Genomic DNA, 18,756 nt, shown 5'->3' with positions numbered 1-18,756 from the left:
TTGTTTACGGAAATGCCTTCAGCACTTTAGAGTAATTAAGATTCTGATTTAAGAACAGACCTGTCTGTGTCCCGGAAACGTTCACTGTGAGAGCAGGGGCAGTGCTTTGAAAGTTCCCAATGTTTTTAAACTGGGAATTGATACCCCCGGCATCTTGGCAGTTGCCCCAAGCTGTCTCTTGGCCCAGGGGCAGTGAGTAGCTTGCTTCGGGCTCCTAGCATCCCGGCTTTGAAAGGGCAAGGTAATTGGAGAACCTGCGTCGGAGCTGTGGGCCCCAATGTGGAGTGAGAGGCTGCTTGTTTTGAAGAAGTGAAGCTGATTGGAGCATGAGGACTGGTCCCTGCTCCTGGGCGGTGGGTCCTTGCTGGGTGAGTGGGTGAGGTGGTGCACTACGTCTCTTTTTTGTCACCAGATTATAAAATAGACTCCTAACTAGGCCCTTTATTTTTGAAAAAAGGTGTCAGCTATAAAGACCTCTATATCCCTTGGAACCCCCTACCTCCAGAACAACTAGCTAATTACCCTGCAGAATTTCCCGGAGCTCCAGGCAGGCTGATGAGGGTGAGGGCGCTGAGCTCACTCAGAAGGGCAGTGGGAGAATCTCAATAGCTGATTTGCCAATGACTTAATTATCTAAGTCAGATAAATAATAAGTTCTTTGAAATGTTCCTTGTTGTCTTGGGTTTTGTTTTTTTATTACTTCTTGAGCATTCCAAATTGTTTGCGTTCATACTGGGGTGGCTCGGGTTTTACTGAGCTGCTCTGCAGGCAAATTGGGTTTGAGCAGGTCAGGGGGCTGAGGAGTAATTGGTCCAGGAGAGCAATGCCCTGTGGGACACCTGTAGCTACACAGCCCCTGGCTGGACTGACAGGAGCGCCTGGGTTACTTCTCTGTGTGATGCATGTCTTCTTTTTTCTCCCTTTCGGCTCCCAAGGATGTTAATGCAGGTGAGGGTAGCGAGTTTGCCGACAGTGGGATCGAAGGAGCCACCACCGACACGGACCTCCTGTCCAGGCGATCCAATGCCACCAACTCCAGCTACTCGCCCCCCACCGGCCGCGCCTTTGTGGGCAGCGACAGTGGCAGCAGCTCCACCGGGGATGCAGCCCGCCAGGGGGTATACGAGAACTTCCGACGGGAGCTGGAGATGAGCACCACCAACAGCGAGAGCCTGGAGGAGGCGGGCTCCGCACACAGCGACGAGCAGAGCAGCGGCACCCTGAGCTCCCCGGGCCAATCCGACATCCTGCTCACGGCCGCGCAGGGCACGGTGCGCAAGGCAGGCGCCCTGGCCGTCAAGAACTTCCTGGTGCACAAGAAGAACAAGAAGGTGGAGTCGGCCACCCGGAGGAAGTGGAAGCACTACTGGGTGTCCTTGAAAGGTAAGAGAGGGAGCGTCCTGGCATCCTTCCTGCAGTGCTGGATACACCCTGTGCTCCACGGGGCACCTGTGCAAATGATGTTTTTTAATTACATGAAATTTCCATTTTATGCTAATTTCAAAAATGTTATTCCATTGATGGTAAGAATACTTAACATGAGAGCTACCCTCTTCAAACCTTTTTAGGTGACAGGACAGTACTGTTGACTAGCCAGGGCTTTAGCACATCTCTAGGACGTGATCGTCTTCCATAACAGAAACTTTTTTGATTAGTAACTCCCCATTTCTCTTTCCCACCAGTGTTGTTCTATTTCTTTTACGTTTTTACAGTTAAGCTGTTGGACCCTCTCGTGTTTAGTTTTCTCATGAATACAGCTGGTTCTGATGACAGTTTCAAAGGATTGAGTTCCAAAAACATTTTTTGGGGGGAAATCATTCAAAACATATGCCCCCAAAGTGACTGTTTTGGAGGGAAAACTACTAGTTTGAATCCTTTGAAACTGTCATTTTTGGAGTAAAAAATGATGGAATGCTGCTAATTTCATAGGGTTCAACCCAGTGTGCTTAAGGGAGTGGCTAAACCAGCACATGTTTGTGAAAAATCACTGTTTTATAGTCACACTTTGAATATTTGACTATTCTGGCTTCTGTGGAAAACCTCAGGAAGTATTGGTATTAAACTTCCAATTTTATTTTTCTGTGCTAAATCACATACCATATTACAGTCTATATAAAATGTGTATGAAATTTTGAACCCAGATGTGAAATAGGAACTTTAAATTTGAGCAAATTCTGTCAGTTTCCACACATGCCTGGCACACTTTGCTTGTTTTCCAAGAACTGGGAAAAGGCTGTTTGATGTAGTGGTTCTGTCTGAGAACCACAGCTCTCCTGTGGGAGCCTGTTGGAGAATCACCGCTGTTCTTTCTCACGCGGGACCTGCCTTGGCTTAATTTGAGTCACCACAGGTCGTGTCTGAAGGGCCCTCCCTGCTCATGGCCGCTGCTCTGCTGGGGGTGGGGTGGGAAGAGGTGAGATGAAGGGTGAGGCTGCTTCTCCCCCCTCACACTTCTCCCCCAGGGTCCACACGACTGGACACTGCAGCCTCCGTGCCCTGGACAGCTCGTCGTGCCCTGCATTTTATTAATCCGTGCTTTTTTAGCAGCGTGATCGGAAGCCCCGAGGCACAACACCACGGCCCCCCGGAGGTGCTTTCTGGGTTACACGCATACCTGCCAATTCTCACGGTTTAGTGACAGGGCCCTGTGTGAGTCCCTGTATTAGGGCTGCTGTAGCAAATTACTGCAGACTGAGGGGCTTAAACAGAAGTTTATTTTCTCACAGTCCTGGAGCCTAGAAGTCCAAGATCAAGGTGTCAGCAGGTTTGCTGTTTTCTGAGGCTTCTCTCCTGGACTTGGGGACAGCTGTCTTCTTCCAGTATCTTCACGTGGTCCTCCTTTGTACCCAGATTCTGTGCCCAGACTCCCATTTCTGTAAGGACAGTAGTCATATTGGACGAGGGCCCACTCTATAACCTCACTTTATTTTCATTACATCTTTAAAGACCCTGTCTCCAAAGACAGCTGTATTCTGAGGCCCTGGGTGACGACTTCAGCCTAGGAATTCGGGGGAATAGAATTCAGCCCATGACAATCCCTGAGTCTGTGGTATAAACAAGCTTCGCAGGGGATTGATCCACTGAGGTTGAGAATAACCATGTTAGAGGCATAGAATAAAAATAATTGTTTTACTTGGGACATGGAAGCAGGGGCTGTTTTGTTTCTGCTGTTCTTTCAGAGAATAAATGATCCAGGAAGCCTGGGTGTGGGCATTCAGGAGCACAGCTCACAAGCCCATTAGCGGAGGGAGCCTTCACTTTCTTGGTGACCTAGATCCGAGTGACACAATGTGTCAGGATCCAGGCCCAGAACACAGGGCCGCCGAGTCCTTTGCGTCTTGCTCCTGATGGGTTCCATTATATATTGACAGGCTCGAGGCTTGTCCTTGTCACTCAAAGGCAGGGCTTGCCGCTGATTTGGGCTTGGAGATTGAGAAATGAAAAGCAGAGTACCTGGGAACCGTGGGGTAGAGAATTCTCCAAAGATTCTTTCCCTTTCGACAGAGTAATTAATTTTTTAAAAAGACCTCATTTAGAAGGAGTCTCTGGAGTGTCTCCATCAACAACTGAAAAGCGTATAGATCATGGTCAAGTGTAGACGAAGGTAAAAGGGCTGTTACCACGGGGCATGCGTTCCCAGACTTGCTGCTTCTCGTTAGTCTTAAAATTGGAATGTGTAGATGATGGAGTAAAAGCTACTTTTTAACCACCCACTCTCATGGGTGATTGTAAACCAAAGTTGAAAAATGATAAAAACAGCAGTTTGGGAGGATCCTAAAATGTTCAACGTGTGCTCACACCAGAATGTGTGGACACCCCGTGTTCATATCCACAAGCTTCATTCTCTGTTCTCAAACTATGGTAAAGCTGTGTTGGTCCTTTTCTGTGAAAACAGTATTCATCATTAGTGTCGTATTTAGTCCTAAGGATTATTTAGAGCAGGGTTTTTTAACAGAGGGACTCTCGACATTTTCCAGATCGTTCTTTGTTGTGAGGCCTGTCCTGGGCCTTGTGGGTTGTTTGCCACTATCCCTCTCCACCATCTACTGGATGCCAGTAACACCTTCTCCAGTTCCCCACCCCCACGTTGTGACAACCAGAAGTGTCTCCAGACTTTGCCACATGTCCCCTGGGGGGCAAAATTGCCTCACCTGGGGAACCTGAGATTTGGAGGCAAATAACCTCTCCTTTCCACTTCTTTTCTTTTTCTATTTATCTTTGAATCCATGCTAGCATGAGACATGGAGACAGGATGTATAGATGATTCTGAACGTGACCTATGTGTGCCTGTCAAAACTTGAGATCTTCAAAATAGCAGGGATTATGAGAAAAATAGGGTCCGGGTGGACAACTCAGTGGGCATGTTATTAAATTGTGTGTATGCAACTTATACACCCAAAACTTAAAAACAAAACCCAAACCCTACTAACAATACATAGTTAACATCTTAATTTCCAACAGTAGATGCCACAGAAAACAGAGGGCTTTACCTTTAAGGAAAAAAAATGAATATAACTTGAATGGATAGAAGGAAGAACTGAAACTCTGGAATTATGGAGACAAGAACAACAGCTATAAAGTCATGACGTGCAGTAGGACTTCCAGGCAGAGCGTGTGGTCAGACTGTACCAAGGGAAACGTTGTGAAATGACTGGGCTTTGCGTGCCAGTCTGCATGTCCAGCTGCACAGCGTGTTGGGGGATGTTGCGTTTAGCAGCTATTACATGCTCATGTGAAATATTACGTACTAGGAAAAATTGCCTTGGTGCTCGTGTGACTTCTCCATTGAGCCCCATTGCTCTGCATCACCGATCACAGATTTGCTTCATGGAAGTTCATACGGCAGCTGAATAGGTCGTGCTTTGAAGGGCTTTGTAATTCACACAAACGGTGGCCCTTGCTTGTGGTAAGGAAGGTGCTGAAGCCTGACTGAGTGGCTTACGTTGAAGTTAAAGAGTCATAACATTGGGCCCCGACTTCCCCTGAAATTGGATTCGATTACTTGAGAGCAAGTGCTCAGTGAGTAATTACTAATAAAGTGAGCTTCACAAGCAGGTGATGATGGAGGGTCTTTACTGAACCCACCTTGCCACAAATCTGCAAAAGATTTCAATTGCTACCATCTCGTTAGTTTCACAGTGTAATTCAGTGTGGACCTGGCCTCTGGCTCCCCTCAGGTCTTCATGTGTGTGCCATGCATTTCTCCTTCCAGGATGTGGTTGACTTCCAGGAAAACATTCTATAGAAAAGATCTGAGACCAAAAATCTAGCATTTGTTTCCTTATCCTGAAAGCACATAAAGCCAGTGTTATGTTTTGTTTTCTCCAGGGGCACAGGCAAGAAACCTAGTACCTTGTGTTTCCTGGTTGCCTAACACATGAGATGTATTGGGAAGGGGCTCCGGGGTGGGGGGCAGTACTGACTGCCAGTCCCCACTCAGCACTGTTGCATTTGGGCCCGCAGAGCTGAACTACAGCGACCACTGGCCAAAGGAGACAGTAAGACCCCCTTATGCCTATGAAGATACCTGTAACGAAACATTCTAAAACAGAAAGTAAGGGTCTTAGAGAACTTGAGGGCATGCATGATGAAACTGTGATTTAAGCATCCCTGCCTTTGGCTAAGCCCATCCAAGACCAAGCACAAGCATAAGCATGGCCCCATTCTCTTTACTTCCTGGGTTTCACGCTAATTTCCAGCCCTCTCATGGTCTCAGGGCAGAAGTGACAGTTTGCATTATAGACTTTTGGTTTCCTGAGCACCAAATACTCACGCAGACCCGTTCTTGTTCCTCAGGGTGCACGCTCTTTTTCTACGAGAGTGACGGCAGGTCCGGCATAGACCACAACAGCATCCCCAAGCACGCCGTCTGGGTGGAGAACAGCATCGTGCAGGCCGTGCCGGAGCACCCCAAGAAGGACTTCGTCTTCTGCCTCAGCAACTCCCTGGGCGATGCCTTCCTCTTTCAGGTTTGTTGGGTTCTCCTTTGGCAGGGCATTTCAAATTTCTAACAGATACCTTCCCTTCCTGCCTGTGTACCTCACCATTTTACTGGTGGGTTCTGTCTTTTGCACATTGTAGAGACATAAACAAGGAGTGACAAAACAAACATCGACACTGAATTCCAGGAATGACTGAACTCATGCAGAGGCTTCCACAGTGAAACGCGAGGAGGGGGTGGGTTGAAGGATTTTTTGTGCTGTAGTCTCGATATCATTTGTATAGCACTTTAGAGAAAGGGTTATGAATTCCTTAATCTGGGCATGACGTGAGCTGTCAAAATTTTTGATCATAATACGTTCTCTTCTAATATTACTCATAAAGGAAAATCATGACATCTCAGAAATGACTGACTATACCTAGTTTTTCTTCCTCATCTTGTAAGAATTTTGTACCTAATGTTCTTGAAGTTTGACTGTTAATTGTATTAAAAAAATACTAACCTGCTAATCATTTCAAGGTTAACATTTGCTTTTATAGGGGATCCTTTGAGTTCAGTCAGGTGTGATAAAGTTTTTGTGGTGTTTGTTAGTTAGTTAAGCTTTCTTCATTTACTCCCGTAATACAGGAATTCCTCAAGCCTTTGTTCCATACTTCCTTTGTGCTATGCACAGTGATACTGAGAATCCCAAGAAGATTTTGACCCAGTTCATACTCTTAAAATTGTTCACATTTCATATGGCAGACAGACACTGGGATGGATCTTTGTAATGTGGTGAACCTTGACAGTGAATATTCAAGGAAGAGTAGGAAAGAATTGAGTGAAGTTGACAGTGAGAATATTCCATGCAGAAGAGAGAGTTGGATTAAAGGCATGGAAGTGAGTAACAGGTTATTTCAGCATGTGTCTGGGTTTGGCCCCTACAATGACTTCCATTTGGGCAATTAAAGTAAAAAATATAAAGTGGTAAATTTTGTTTGTGAATAGACAAAAACCACCTGTTTTTTTTTCTTTTTTTTAAATCTCTGATGCAAAACACATATAAGGAAGAGTGCACAAAATATGAATGTATTGCTCAGTGAAGTGTCCCTGAGTCATCACCACCCAGGACAAGAAACAGAAGGTTCTAGCACCCTTCAACCTTACACGCACACATGCAACTTCCTAGCTGAATAGAGTGAACGTGTATTTTATCATCCAAGCCAGGACACTTTTGTTCATCTGGGAATGTCTTCATTTCACCTTCATTTTTGAAGGCTGGTTTTGCTGAATATAGAAGTCTTGATTGACAATCTTATTTCAGTGCTTTGAAAATATGACTGTATCGCCATCTGGCCCCCACAGATTCTAATGAGAAATCAGCTATTGATCTTATGACGATCTCTTGTATCGATGAGTTGTTTTGCTTTGGGGATTTTGTCTTGTTTTGAAACAGTTTGATTATGATATGTTTAAATATTGATTTCTTCCAGTTTATTCTACCTGGTTTTCATTGAGCTTTTTTGGGTGTATAGATGTATGTGTGTTTGAATCACATTTGGAAAGTTTTTAGCTGTTATTTCTTCAAATATTCTTCCTGTCCATTTCTCTCTTCTCCTTTTGGGACACACATTATGTTTAAGTTAGCATGCTTGGTGGTGTCTCATAGTCTCTGATAATCTGTTCATCTTTCTTTGTTTGTTTTTGTTTTGTTCCTTAGACTGGATAGTCTCGATTGACCTACTTGAAGTTCATTGATTTTTTTTTTTTTTTTTTTGCCAGTTCAAATCTGCTGTTGAGCCCCTCTGATGGATTTTTCACTTTAGTTAGTCTACATTTTTAACTTCAGAATTGTATTTGGTTCTTTTGAAAGAAAGACTAATTTTTATTTCACTATTGATATTCTCTAATGATTGGAGAGATTACCTTGAGTGCTCAGAAATGATAACTCTCTTACTCTTTCCCAAGGACCTCTGTATGTACCTTTTCAACACTCAGGCAGTTAGTTTATAACTCTGTCGTCGCCTTCACCTCTGCTTGCACAGAGCCTCAAGGTCAGCCAGAGGAGTGAGCACAGGGCCTTTTGGGGTTTTCTGAGCATTTGTACAGTTCTGTGCATGTATGTAGCCTTCTAGATTCTAATGACTATGTATATCTTTTGAGTATCTTATTTCCCAGCTTTTCCTAAAATTTCTCAGCTTCTTTTTTGCCCTAGCTGTCACCACAACCTCAAGCAGCTGATATTAAACAGTTGTCACTGATTGTTTTTTCACAAACACCCCTGGAGTTAAAGGTTGTGTGCATGAATAAGTTCTGAGTCAGGTCAAATAATAACAGTTTTCTGTGGGTGGTGTCTTGGGGGAGCTCCAAACCCATTCTGCTCCCTTCAGTGGCTGTTAGACTGCTGGTTTTCACATGATTGTGGAGATAGGGAGATAAAGATGGGAACACAGTGCATTAAAATATCCCCGTAATTGATATTCTTACTGAGATTCAGCCATTTTTGCCCCCAATGAATGCAACTCAGATTGTTGCAAGACTTAATTCCCAGAATCCTGAAAAAGTTAATCTTGACAGTTTTTGCCAGTGTTAATGTTTTCATGGAAGATCAGCTCTTTGAGGTTCTTGTTCTCCTATTGCTGCTGATGGATTCACCAAAACACTTTAGCGACTAGACAACTTTGAGAGTTATAGCAGCACTGTTAACAATTATGCCAGGATGATAGGTATAGGTTTCAGTAGCCCCAGCCTAACTGGGATGGATGGATGGCAACCTTTCCATATGTACTTTTGAGTTGACCCCAGCTTTGGGGGATCCTGAGCAGTGTTGGTGTGAGTACTCTTATAACTGTGTTCAGGGTATATTTTTCCAGATTTCTTTTGGAATATACCTAGGAGTGGCATTGCTAGGCCATGGGATATATGCACACATTCAAGTTTGCTAGATACTGTCAGTTTCCAAAATGACTGAAATAATGTATGCTCCCATCAGCATCCTAGGAGAATTCCAGTTGTTCCTCATCCTTGCCCACACGTGTTATTGTCAGATTTTTTTTTAAAGCTTTTAGTGTGAAGTTGAGCACATTTTTAGGGGTTTAATGACCTTTCACTATCATCTTTTGTGAAGTTTTCATTTCAGTCTCACACCTGCTTTTCCATTGGGTTGTCTCTCTTCTCTTGATGGTTCATAGCAGTTCTTAACATATTTTGTATATCACTTCTTTGTTGATTATATGCATTGCAAATATCTTTTTCTATTCTGTGGCTTGGCTTGCTTTCTACTCTCTTAAAGGTATTCTGTTATACTGAAACTTTTAAGTTTTAATGTAGTCTCATTTCTTAAGTCTTCCCTAATGGGTAGTGCTTTGTGTGTTCTAGTAAGAAATCTACATGCTCTGTATCATGGAAATATCCTTCTTTATAACTTATAAACCATTGCCTTTCTGAATCTGGTATAGCTTTTTATTAATTAATTGGATATCTTGCAAATGAGAAAATGCCTGATGACTCTAACAGTAACAACAAAAATAATATTACTGTGATATCAGCAGTTGTCTTTTACTGAATCCTTATTGTATACCACCATCTTGAAGGTGTTTTACAGTGAGAGTCCACTTAATTCTTACAGCAATCGTTCGGTTGGATGGTGTGTCCAAATTTTAACCAATTGATGTGGACTGTGATCCCTCTTGGTGAAGCTGAAGCTTACAAAGGCTAATATTTGAATGCCAGGTCACACAGTTACTGAGTGTTGGGGTTGGATTCAAACCAAGCCTCTCTTTCTCTAAAGCCCCTTATTGTCTCAGTATATTATTTCTCCCATTACTATTACTGTTTACCCTAAGAGGAACATGGGCAAGAGTCAGTGATTACAGTAAAAAGTGACTTTTTCTCATCCTTAGAATGAAGCCACTTGCTGGGAATATTTTGACATTGTAACTTGAGTTTGGTCATTCTGGCCTCATTACACAGGTTAGATGATAATCTGATTGATTTCAGGACGTTCTTCCTTTTTACCTACATCTCTGATGTGAATTCCTTTTGAAAGGACTTTCCTGGCCGTAAAATTGCTAATAGACTCTGAATACCCAAGAGGTCACATTGAATAAAATTCTTTTGTGGCAACATAGGACCTTATTCATGAAAACCTCTGTGTCCTCTTGTTTTGGTGAAATTTTTATGCTCCTTACGTGGGACAGAGCACAAAATGAACCTTTTCAGAGGAAATTACTGCTCTTTGGGATCCACAAGGGCATTTTTCTACCTTCTACTTATTGTAATTCACATGACTCCGGAGGGGCTGAATTTGAAAGGAACCTGTGTGTGTCGGGGGTGAGGTTAAAGCGAGGGAGATCAAGCACAATTATGGAAATAATTTGTAGGTTATTCCAGCCCCAGGGCTCAGTTCAGTGCACGCAGTTTCCAGAGCCCGTGTGCTGCTGATCTGATGCTGTTATTCAGATTTGCCCATGGAACGGAGATTTGTGTTACCAGCAAAAGTAGAAAAGGGGTTTTGTGTGCAGGATGGGGGTGGAAATAGGCATGAATGTTAGAGCAGCTTATATAGAAGAAGTGCTATGCTGCCTGCAAAGGGAGGCTATACCCCCTCCATTTAAACTATTTTAATGAGAATTCTCCCCTCCAACTGGAAGCCAGAAATAGCACCTATCACCTACAAAGTACAATTTCCTCTTGGCCCTTTCTTCATCCATTACTGGAGGATGTTACATACAATTCCAAAAAGCTCAGTGACTTTCATGGTAACATATCCTAATACTAGTTTCGAACTCCTATATAAATGCCCTGGGAACATCATTAGCAGGCAGAGTAAGAACGATGCCCGATTGGGTAGGAAATCACATGCAGTTGTATATCTAAGGAAGGGTAGCAAATATAATCTCTAAGGGATCATTGCCTTTCCAAGAAATTTTCTGATCGTTTAGAATGGCACTTGTGTGAGGGGCTAGCAGGCATATTTTTAAAAGACTCTTTCAAAAACAGAATAGTATTTCCACTTTTGTGTTGAATTAGCGATTAGATGTGAGAATGCAAGTCAAGTGTCTGACAGACAGCAAATGCCCAATAAATGTTACAATAATCACTTTCATTGTAAAGAAAACGAGACAGTTCCTAGTGCTCCTCTCACGTAAGTATCTTTATGGAAGTCGCATGTGGATTCTCTGTGAAATGTCTAAGGCTTTGAGTTTTATCAGGCTCTGGAGTGTCATCTTGTCTGGTTCTGTGTGTCAGACTCCACGAAGGTCACTGGCACATGCCCTGGACAGAGGCAGCTGGCTTAGGAGAAAATCTGGAAATCACCTTTCACAAGGTGCATGAAGTGGACTCAGGAGAGAGGACTTTAGAGGGGATTTAGCATGTTGGACTCGAGATTAACATCCAGCCTCCCTCTCAAGGTGGGCACCGTCTCTGCAGACCCTTGACAGCCAGGAACCTGCCCACTTCCATCCATGGGACGCTCCCAGCTCTTGAACCATCTGCTTTGCTTGTTAGCTCCAAGTTCTAGAGAGTTCTTCAGCATACTGAGATACTAGATTCTTTTGGGTGACTTTTGCCATTTCCCTTTGTTTCCATATTCTCCCCCAGAGTTTCAGGTAAGCCTTTTCTGGTTTTTCGTTCTCATAACCTTCTAAATACTTGCAAACAGCTCTCATCGCCCTCCTGCCGTGTCTCCTGTTGAGGTTTCCCTGAGACTTCGGAGCCAGGCTCGCTGTGACCCACTTCCTCTGCCAGACATTCTGACGTTCTCCCGTTCTCCCCGGTAATCGTGTTCCAGAACCCGACACCCTGCCATCGTGAGGTCCGCTCTGTGCCACCTGAGTTTCAGTTCCTGCTCCTCTCACTTCCTCCACACTGCTGGTGCCAATTCCTTAATTCATCAGCAACCACAGCCGACTCTTGACTCATACCACGCTTCTGGGGTTTCAAACCGTCAGCGTCAGCTCTTACCCAGCGAGGCCTTCTCCATCTTATTAAAATAGGTTTTTCAAAAACTCCAAATGCAGAATTTAAATTTACCTCTTTGCAGTTTTAACTTTGTGGGTTTTGTCCTTCCGATGAACTAGTTGAAATCCAGGATCTTCCGTGGTATTCATATCCCTCTTAACTTCATGGTACCTGCAGGTGTGAAGAACTGAATTGTTTGGTCTTTGTTTTTCTTTGTTGGTTCAAGTATTAACTTCGTCTCTAACCAAGTCCTTTCCCCATCATTGTAGATCATTTCCCTGCCTCTAGCCAGCCACTTTAGAAATACTTACCTTTGGTTTTGGCGTAGATTAGTTGCAAAGAAGGGTCACCTCTAGGATATGTGGAACCCCAGGCAAAAAATTTTAATCTATATAAAGAATTGGACTCAACTCAGATCAGCTTGTCAGCACCATTTGGAGGCTCAATGTCATGCAATCCAGTGAGAGAAATAGCAGGTGTGACCCACTAGCCGTAGACTCGTGTCCATGAGCTCCCTAGGGCATCCTATTGATGCCCCACTTGGGATAGAGAGTCAGAGAGCTCCCTGAAGAGGAGAAAGTGAACGGGGTCCTTCCTGCACCCTGCCCTTTCCAGGCACCAGAGGGGACCTCTATGGATGCTGAAGTGCAAAATGAATACTCAGGGCTGGTCATCATTTACAGTGTGTGCCCTACTATTAGTGTGTTCAGAGGTTTCTCCCTGTATGTTACAAGCACAGGGCAGAGATAATTGTGGCTGAGCTAGATTTTAGCGTGTAATTTGTATGCTATTATGCATCGTCCAAATTATATGTTACAAACTGTATTCGTCTTCCTTTTCATATTTTAAATGTGTCAAGTCAATATAAGCACCTAGTTTTAAAGAATTCAATTAACCTTAAACGACTTAAAGTGAAATTCTCTTCCCATCTTTCCGTACCCTCTCCTTCCAGCCTCACTCCCTGAAAAAAACTGTACTCAACTATTTTAGCTGTGTTTTTTGTTTGTTTTTTCTTCCATAACCCTCATTTCTCATTAATATGCTTATACTGTTTTTTAATCGACTTTATTTTTTTAACATTTTTTATTGATTTATAATCATTTTACAATATTGTGTCAAATTCCATTGTAGAGCACAATTTTTCAGTTATACATAAACATATATATATTCATTGTCAACATTTTTTCTCTGTGAGCTACCGTAAGATCTTGTGTATATTTCCCTGTGCTATACAGTATACTCTTGTTTATCTGTTCTACAATTTTGAAATCCCATCTATCCCTTCCCACCCTCTACCCCCCTGACAACCACAAGTTTGTATTCTATATCTGTGAGTCTATTTCTGTTTTGTATTTATGCTTTTTTTTTTTTTTAGATTCCACATATGAGCAATCTCATATGGTATTTTTCTTTCTCTTTCTGGCTTACTTCACTTAGAATGACATTCTCCAGGAACATCCATGTTGCTGCAAATGGCGTTATGTTGTCGGTTTTTATGGCTGAGTAGTATTCCATTGTATAAATATACCACATCTTCTTTATCCAGTCATCCGTTGATGGACATTACTGATTTTCGGTTATGACAGATGAATACTTTAGCCTTATTGTATACCAGCTCTCCTTTCCTCATCTTCTGTATAGTTACGTGAAACTTTAGCACTAAATAAGTAGTCCCTGTTTTGCTGTCATGGTGTTACCCTGCTGTATGTCCATTTAAATAGGATTGGTTGCTGAGCAGAGTAGTGTACTCTCATTTTATTTCCTTTCTGGAACAACTTTCGTTCTTTGCCTGTAGTTAATGAGTATCTTTAAAACTTTTTTTTTCTTGTTTGATTTGCTTATTTCTGGTTACTTCACAGTATTTTCTAAATCTCCAATTTATTAGGTAGTTGATCAGTAAGTACTGTTTTTCTCCCCTGGAGCCTGCCCTCCCCTGGGCCTTTATCTTCCTGCTCCAATCTTGTTTCTCTCTAGGCTTCGTGCAGAACAGACACCCTAGGTTATCCTTTTACCACCCAATTAGATTTCTGGATTGCAAGCAACCTTTTGCCTTAGTAGATACCTTCATTTTCATAAAAACAATTTATAGTAACTTCCTTCAAAATGATTCATATTTAAAAATATGAATTTTTTTACTTGAGTAATATTTGAGTAATTTAGAATTTTGGTTTACTTGCTCACTTATTTTCTGATACCATTCTCATTTCAGATTTGTCATCTGTGCATTTTTTTTCTGTCTTTTGAAGCTTTAGGATCATTTCCTTATCTCTAGTTTTTGATTCCTAAAAGTTCTCTCTTTCTCTTTCTTTCTCTTGTTCTCTTTCTCCCTTATTCTCTTTCTCCTTTCCTTCCTCCTCCCTCCCTCCCTTCCATCCTTCCTTCCTTCCCCCTTCTCTCTCTTTCTCCCTCCTTTCTATCTTATTATTCCTTTTTTGTTGTAACCTGTGCATTTATTTGTTTGTTTGTTTACAGCCCTAGATTCTCTTGTGTGTGAGTATATTGTAGATTTTCCTGGAAGTTTTTTGGACTCCACACATTGCTTCTCTTCTCTTCTGATGCACTTCCTTCCATGTGCTTTGGTCTCAGCCCTTCACGCTGGAGGCTCTTATCAAATGTCTGGTGATCCTTAGTTGTCCTATCATGTTGAAGTACAAGATACCAAAGAAGTGCTCGGATAGCATCAGTGCACATTATCATCTACTGGTGGCTCCTGCAGCATAAACAGATGGGAAGGCCTTTTGCGAAGGGAATTCAGTTGACGATAATTGTTGGCCGGTTCTGGGGTCTACTCAGCTTTGCCAGGGAAGCTTCTGGCCATTGCCACTCACTGGGAGGTTTTCACTGTTCCCCTGTTTGCAGCATACAGTTCCTCCTTCTTTTGTGTCTGGCTTCCTGGAGTCAGGAGTCCCTCTTCTTCCCTAAAGAATTCACCTTGGATGGGTGAGAGGATGGGAAAATGAGAGTGGGAGGGGTGCCCCGTTACGTGCCTTCCTCCAGTGGATGAGGGAGCCCCAGATTATAAATAAAGGGTAATATCTATAATTCTCTTTATAGGTATTAGCAATGACAGTTTAATTAAGCCTTGTAAGAATAAAACTCTAAAATATGTTAAACAGAGAACCAGTGAGAAAAGATTTTTCAGGAATTCACACAGGAACTTCATTTCTAACTAGCCTCTTAAAAAATACATAACTCTATTTTCCTTTTCGTTCTTTTAAAATGGAAAAAAAAAGTGCACCCTACTTTGCAATTATTCTTGTACTTCCATAAACTCAAATTATCTGAAATTTTAGTTTCCTAGATCTGGCCTATATTGTCTAGTTTTTTAAAATTGTTTAAAATGAATTTCCCTTTTCCTTCTGCTCATGTAAACCACTGATTATCTGAAATGGCTGAGCATCCTCCCTTCAGCTGGATAATTGAAGCTGGATCTATTTCAATACATGGTGAAGCCCTGAGCTTCATCTTAACTCTGCACTCGAAGGCGCTCTCGTGGAAAAGGCAGTTTTTGCTGATTACATTCCTCTGTTGGCAAGAACCCTGCTTATTCCCTTCACTGAACTTTATCCAGTATCTAAAGCATCCCCAGCAGGCAAAGGAATAAGCACACCATTTACTCTCCCTACCTGTCAGCTGCCGTTTGTTTAATGGAAGGTGATGAAGGTTGAAGAAGTTGAGAGGGTACCACTGGGTGGTCTCTCCCTCCTACCTTTTTGACCACTGGATTCTGATGAAGAGCCCTTGAGTAGACCTGGTGTCCCTAATTAAACTTGCCTGGATCAAGAAGGTGATGCCAGGTTAGCGGTTTTGAAAAGCTTTTTCTAGCATGTCAGGGTTTAAATCCTGGAGTGGCCACACTGGAAAACCTTGGATCAGGTTAGTGGTCTGCGGTGATCGGCTCTGAAGTGTTAAGCCTGTAAACGTATGTGAACTGTCTCAACAGTTTTCTCTGTTTAACTTGCTGTTGATACAGTCGGCACGGTCTCTGTCCACCCCTCTCATCCACATGTAGCCCTGGGTATGCCACTGCCAAAGGACAAACTCTGCTGAAATTTAGTGCATTTAGTGTATTGTGCTTCTTAGAAATTGATTTGTCTTAATGATAGAGAATGGCAGAGACCACTGTTTTATTTAGACAGGACAGCAGGAGCGAAAATTCCCTCTAATGGAACTGCCTTCAGTCTCTGACAGGTTTGAAAAGAGTTTGGAGGCTTGAGTGTACTGAATGGTTGAAAGGGCTGATGGCTAAATATTTCATAAAGCTGCAATCACACTTTTCTAAACATCTTTCTCTAGATTATAGGGCTTGGCATGTCCCCCCCCCTTTTTAATTTTGTCTTATTTAAAAATTTTAAAGTTGTGATAAAATATACAGAACATACCAACTTAACTGTTTTTAAGTGCAGAGTTCAGTGGCTTTAAGTACATTCACAATGTTGTACAGCTGTCATCACCATCCATCACCAGAAATCTTTTCATCTTGCAGAACTTGAGACTCTGCACCCACTGAACCCTAACTCCCCATTCTCCCCTTTCCCCAGCCTCTGGCAACCACCATCTTCCTTTCTTTTAAATAAATAAATTCTAGGATAGCTATTTTGTTAGGATTACATATATACCTTTAAAAGGATGTTTAGCTTCCACAACTGGTATATGTCTGTCATTTCTACCCCTTAACTGGGAGGCAAACATAAACTCTGACATCAAAATGGAGTGTGTTGCCCTTGACGGAGAGTTTGACGGAGACCTTCCCAGGTGGAAGGAAGTAGGGGCTCTCTTTTCATTAAGTGAAGAGAGCAAAAGGCCCTTGTTCTCCAGAACCTGTCAGACTGTGGCTCCTCTTGGAGGTTAACAGTGTAACATACAGAGTTTTATTTAAAAAGCATCAGTTATTTTGAAATGAAATTCTTATTTTGCTAATGTATCAGTCAGGTTGGGTTAGGTTATGCTGCAGTAAGGAGCAACCCTCACATCTCCGTGGCTTAAACCTACCTCTTCATTCCTGCCATATGTCTGATGAATGTTGGCTGTGAAGCTGATCTCATCCTGGACACTTAGGGACCACGAAGGCTGACAGAAGCTCTATCTTGCCATGTGCTTTCACAGGACAAGAATAGGAGGAGTCAGGCTCTTGTTTAGTGACACGTGTCACTTCTACTCGAATTCATTGGCTACAGCCAAGTGACATGGCCATGTCTAACTTCAGAGGGATCAGGAAAATTCCATCCTCCTGTGTCCCTAACGAGAGCTTAAAATGAGTACACAACACTAAAGAACCCACAGCTAGACTTTTAGAGCAGTTGACGAAGACTGGGGATTTAGGAGCACAGCATATTACAAAATTTCTTTGAAAAGTGTAGGATTGGTGGAGATTGGAGTTTGTAATAAATTATCTTGTAATCCCTTATTTTACTGGGCTTTAGTTTCTTCATCTGTGAAATGGTCACCTGGACCCCCTTCTCAATGAGTATATTTATTTAAAATGTGAAATTTGTAGCTTGTACTTGGCAGAGTTTGTATTAAGATTTTAAGCTCTTTCTGTTCCTCAGATGTTATGTCAGGGTGGTAGGTGTTTCCTTTTCCCCCTCGGGGTTGGGGGTGAGGAGTGGAGGCAGAGATGAGTGAGGATCCTCTTGGGGAGTAGATACTGACCTCCCGCTGAGCGTTGACACACCAGCTGTTTATACGGGAGACATATCCTCTCTTCAGTGACACATGCTACCTCTGCATGGATTTCATCCAAAACATTCCCACGGGGTGAAACACCAGCTCCCCTCCGTCTAAAAGCTCCTTGTTTCCACTGAGTTGTATACAAAGGGGAAAGCATATTTTGGCTTGAGGGACTAGCTGTTTATCAGATGCTGCCAGGCTCTTTGGAGGACAACGGAGTGATGCTGAGAATGCCCTGCTGTTGGGAACTTCCATTACAGCCTTCCAGGGACATGGAAAATAGACTCTGAAGTATAATATTTTTAGGATAGTTATAGAAAAATTATACTTGAATATTATGTAATATATCAAGGATCTTTTAAAAACTTTCTATTAAAGTATAAAATATGTGCACAAAACGTATGCGTTTTGATGGTGTTTCACAGACTGGGCACCCCACCTGTTATACACTCATATAGCCAGCACCCAGATCAAGACGCAGGACATGGCCAGCAACCCAGAGACACCTCTGTGCTTCCTTCCAGATGCTACCCCCCGACCCCGTTCCCACCAAACAGCTCTTCTGACTTCTAATAGTGCACATGCGTTTTGCCTGTGTTTGTACTTTACATAAATAGAGCCCTGTAGTCTATTCTCTTGGGTGTCTGGCTTCTTGTCCACCATGTTATGTGTGTGAGATTGAGCCATCTTACAATGTATAGTAACCGGTCTTTCGTTCTCCTAGATGTGTAGTATTTCACTGTGTGATTATACACTTTATATTCTTCCATTCTTTTTTTTTCCCCTAGTTTTTTTTTGTTTTTTTTTTTTTTTAATGGAGGTACAGGAGATTGAACCCAGGACCTCGTGCATGCTAAGCACACACTATACCAATGAGCTATTCGCACCCTCCACCATTCATCCATTCTACTGTTGACAGGTATTGGGATAGTTTCTAGCTTTGTCCATTACAAACTATTCTGCTGTGAACTTCGGGGTACATATATTTTGGTGAGTATTTTGGTGAGCATAGGAATGCATTTCTGCTGGGTATATACCCATGAGTGCATTTTGGGCATCATAAGGTGTGTATATGTTCAACTTTAGTAGGAATTACCAAATACCTTTCCAAGGGAGCTATACCAGGGTACTCTCTGGCAGCACTCAAGAATTCTGGTTGCTCCATGTCTTCACCAACATAGGGTGTTTTTTTTCTAAGAAGT

At 42.5% G+C, this 18,756-nt stretch overlaps 1 protein-coding gene across 4 annotated transcripts in view; it reads left to right on the top strand.

The window, feature by feature from the left end:
* The window catches only part of TIAM1 (TIAM Rac1 associated GEF 1), a 188,861-nt gene that overhangs the window by 73,135 nt on the left and 96,970 nt on the right, over window positions 1-18,756 (top strand). For all 4 annotated transcript variants that reach the window (XM_064496754.1, XM_064496763.1, XM_064496757.1 and 1 more), the window contains 2 exons: window positions 936-1,383; window positions 5,797-5,969. In XM_064496754.1, the coding sequence (XP_064352824.1) occupies window positions 936-1,383; window positions 5,797-5,969 (621 nt within the window). The remainder of the gene's footprint in view (window positions 1-935; window positions 1,384-5,796; window positions 5,970-18,756) is intronic.

The sequence above is a fragment of the Camelus dromedarius genome, chromosome 2 (assembly GCF_036321535.1).
Source record: "Camelus dromedarius isolate mCamDro1 chromosome 2, mCamDro1.pat, whole genome shotgun sequence".
Taxonomy (NCBI): Eukaryota; Metazoa; Chordata; class Mammalia; order Artiodactyla; family Camelidae; genus Camelus; species Camelus dromedarius.
The sequence above is the reverse complement of the archived record's forward strand: the minus strand, read 5'-3'. Positions and strand labels throughout refer to the sequence as shown.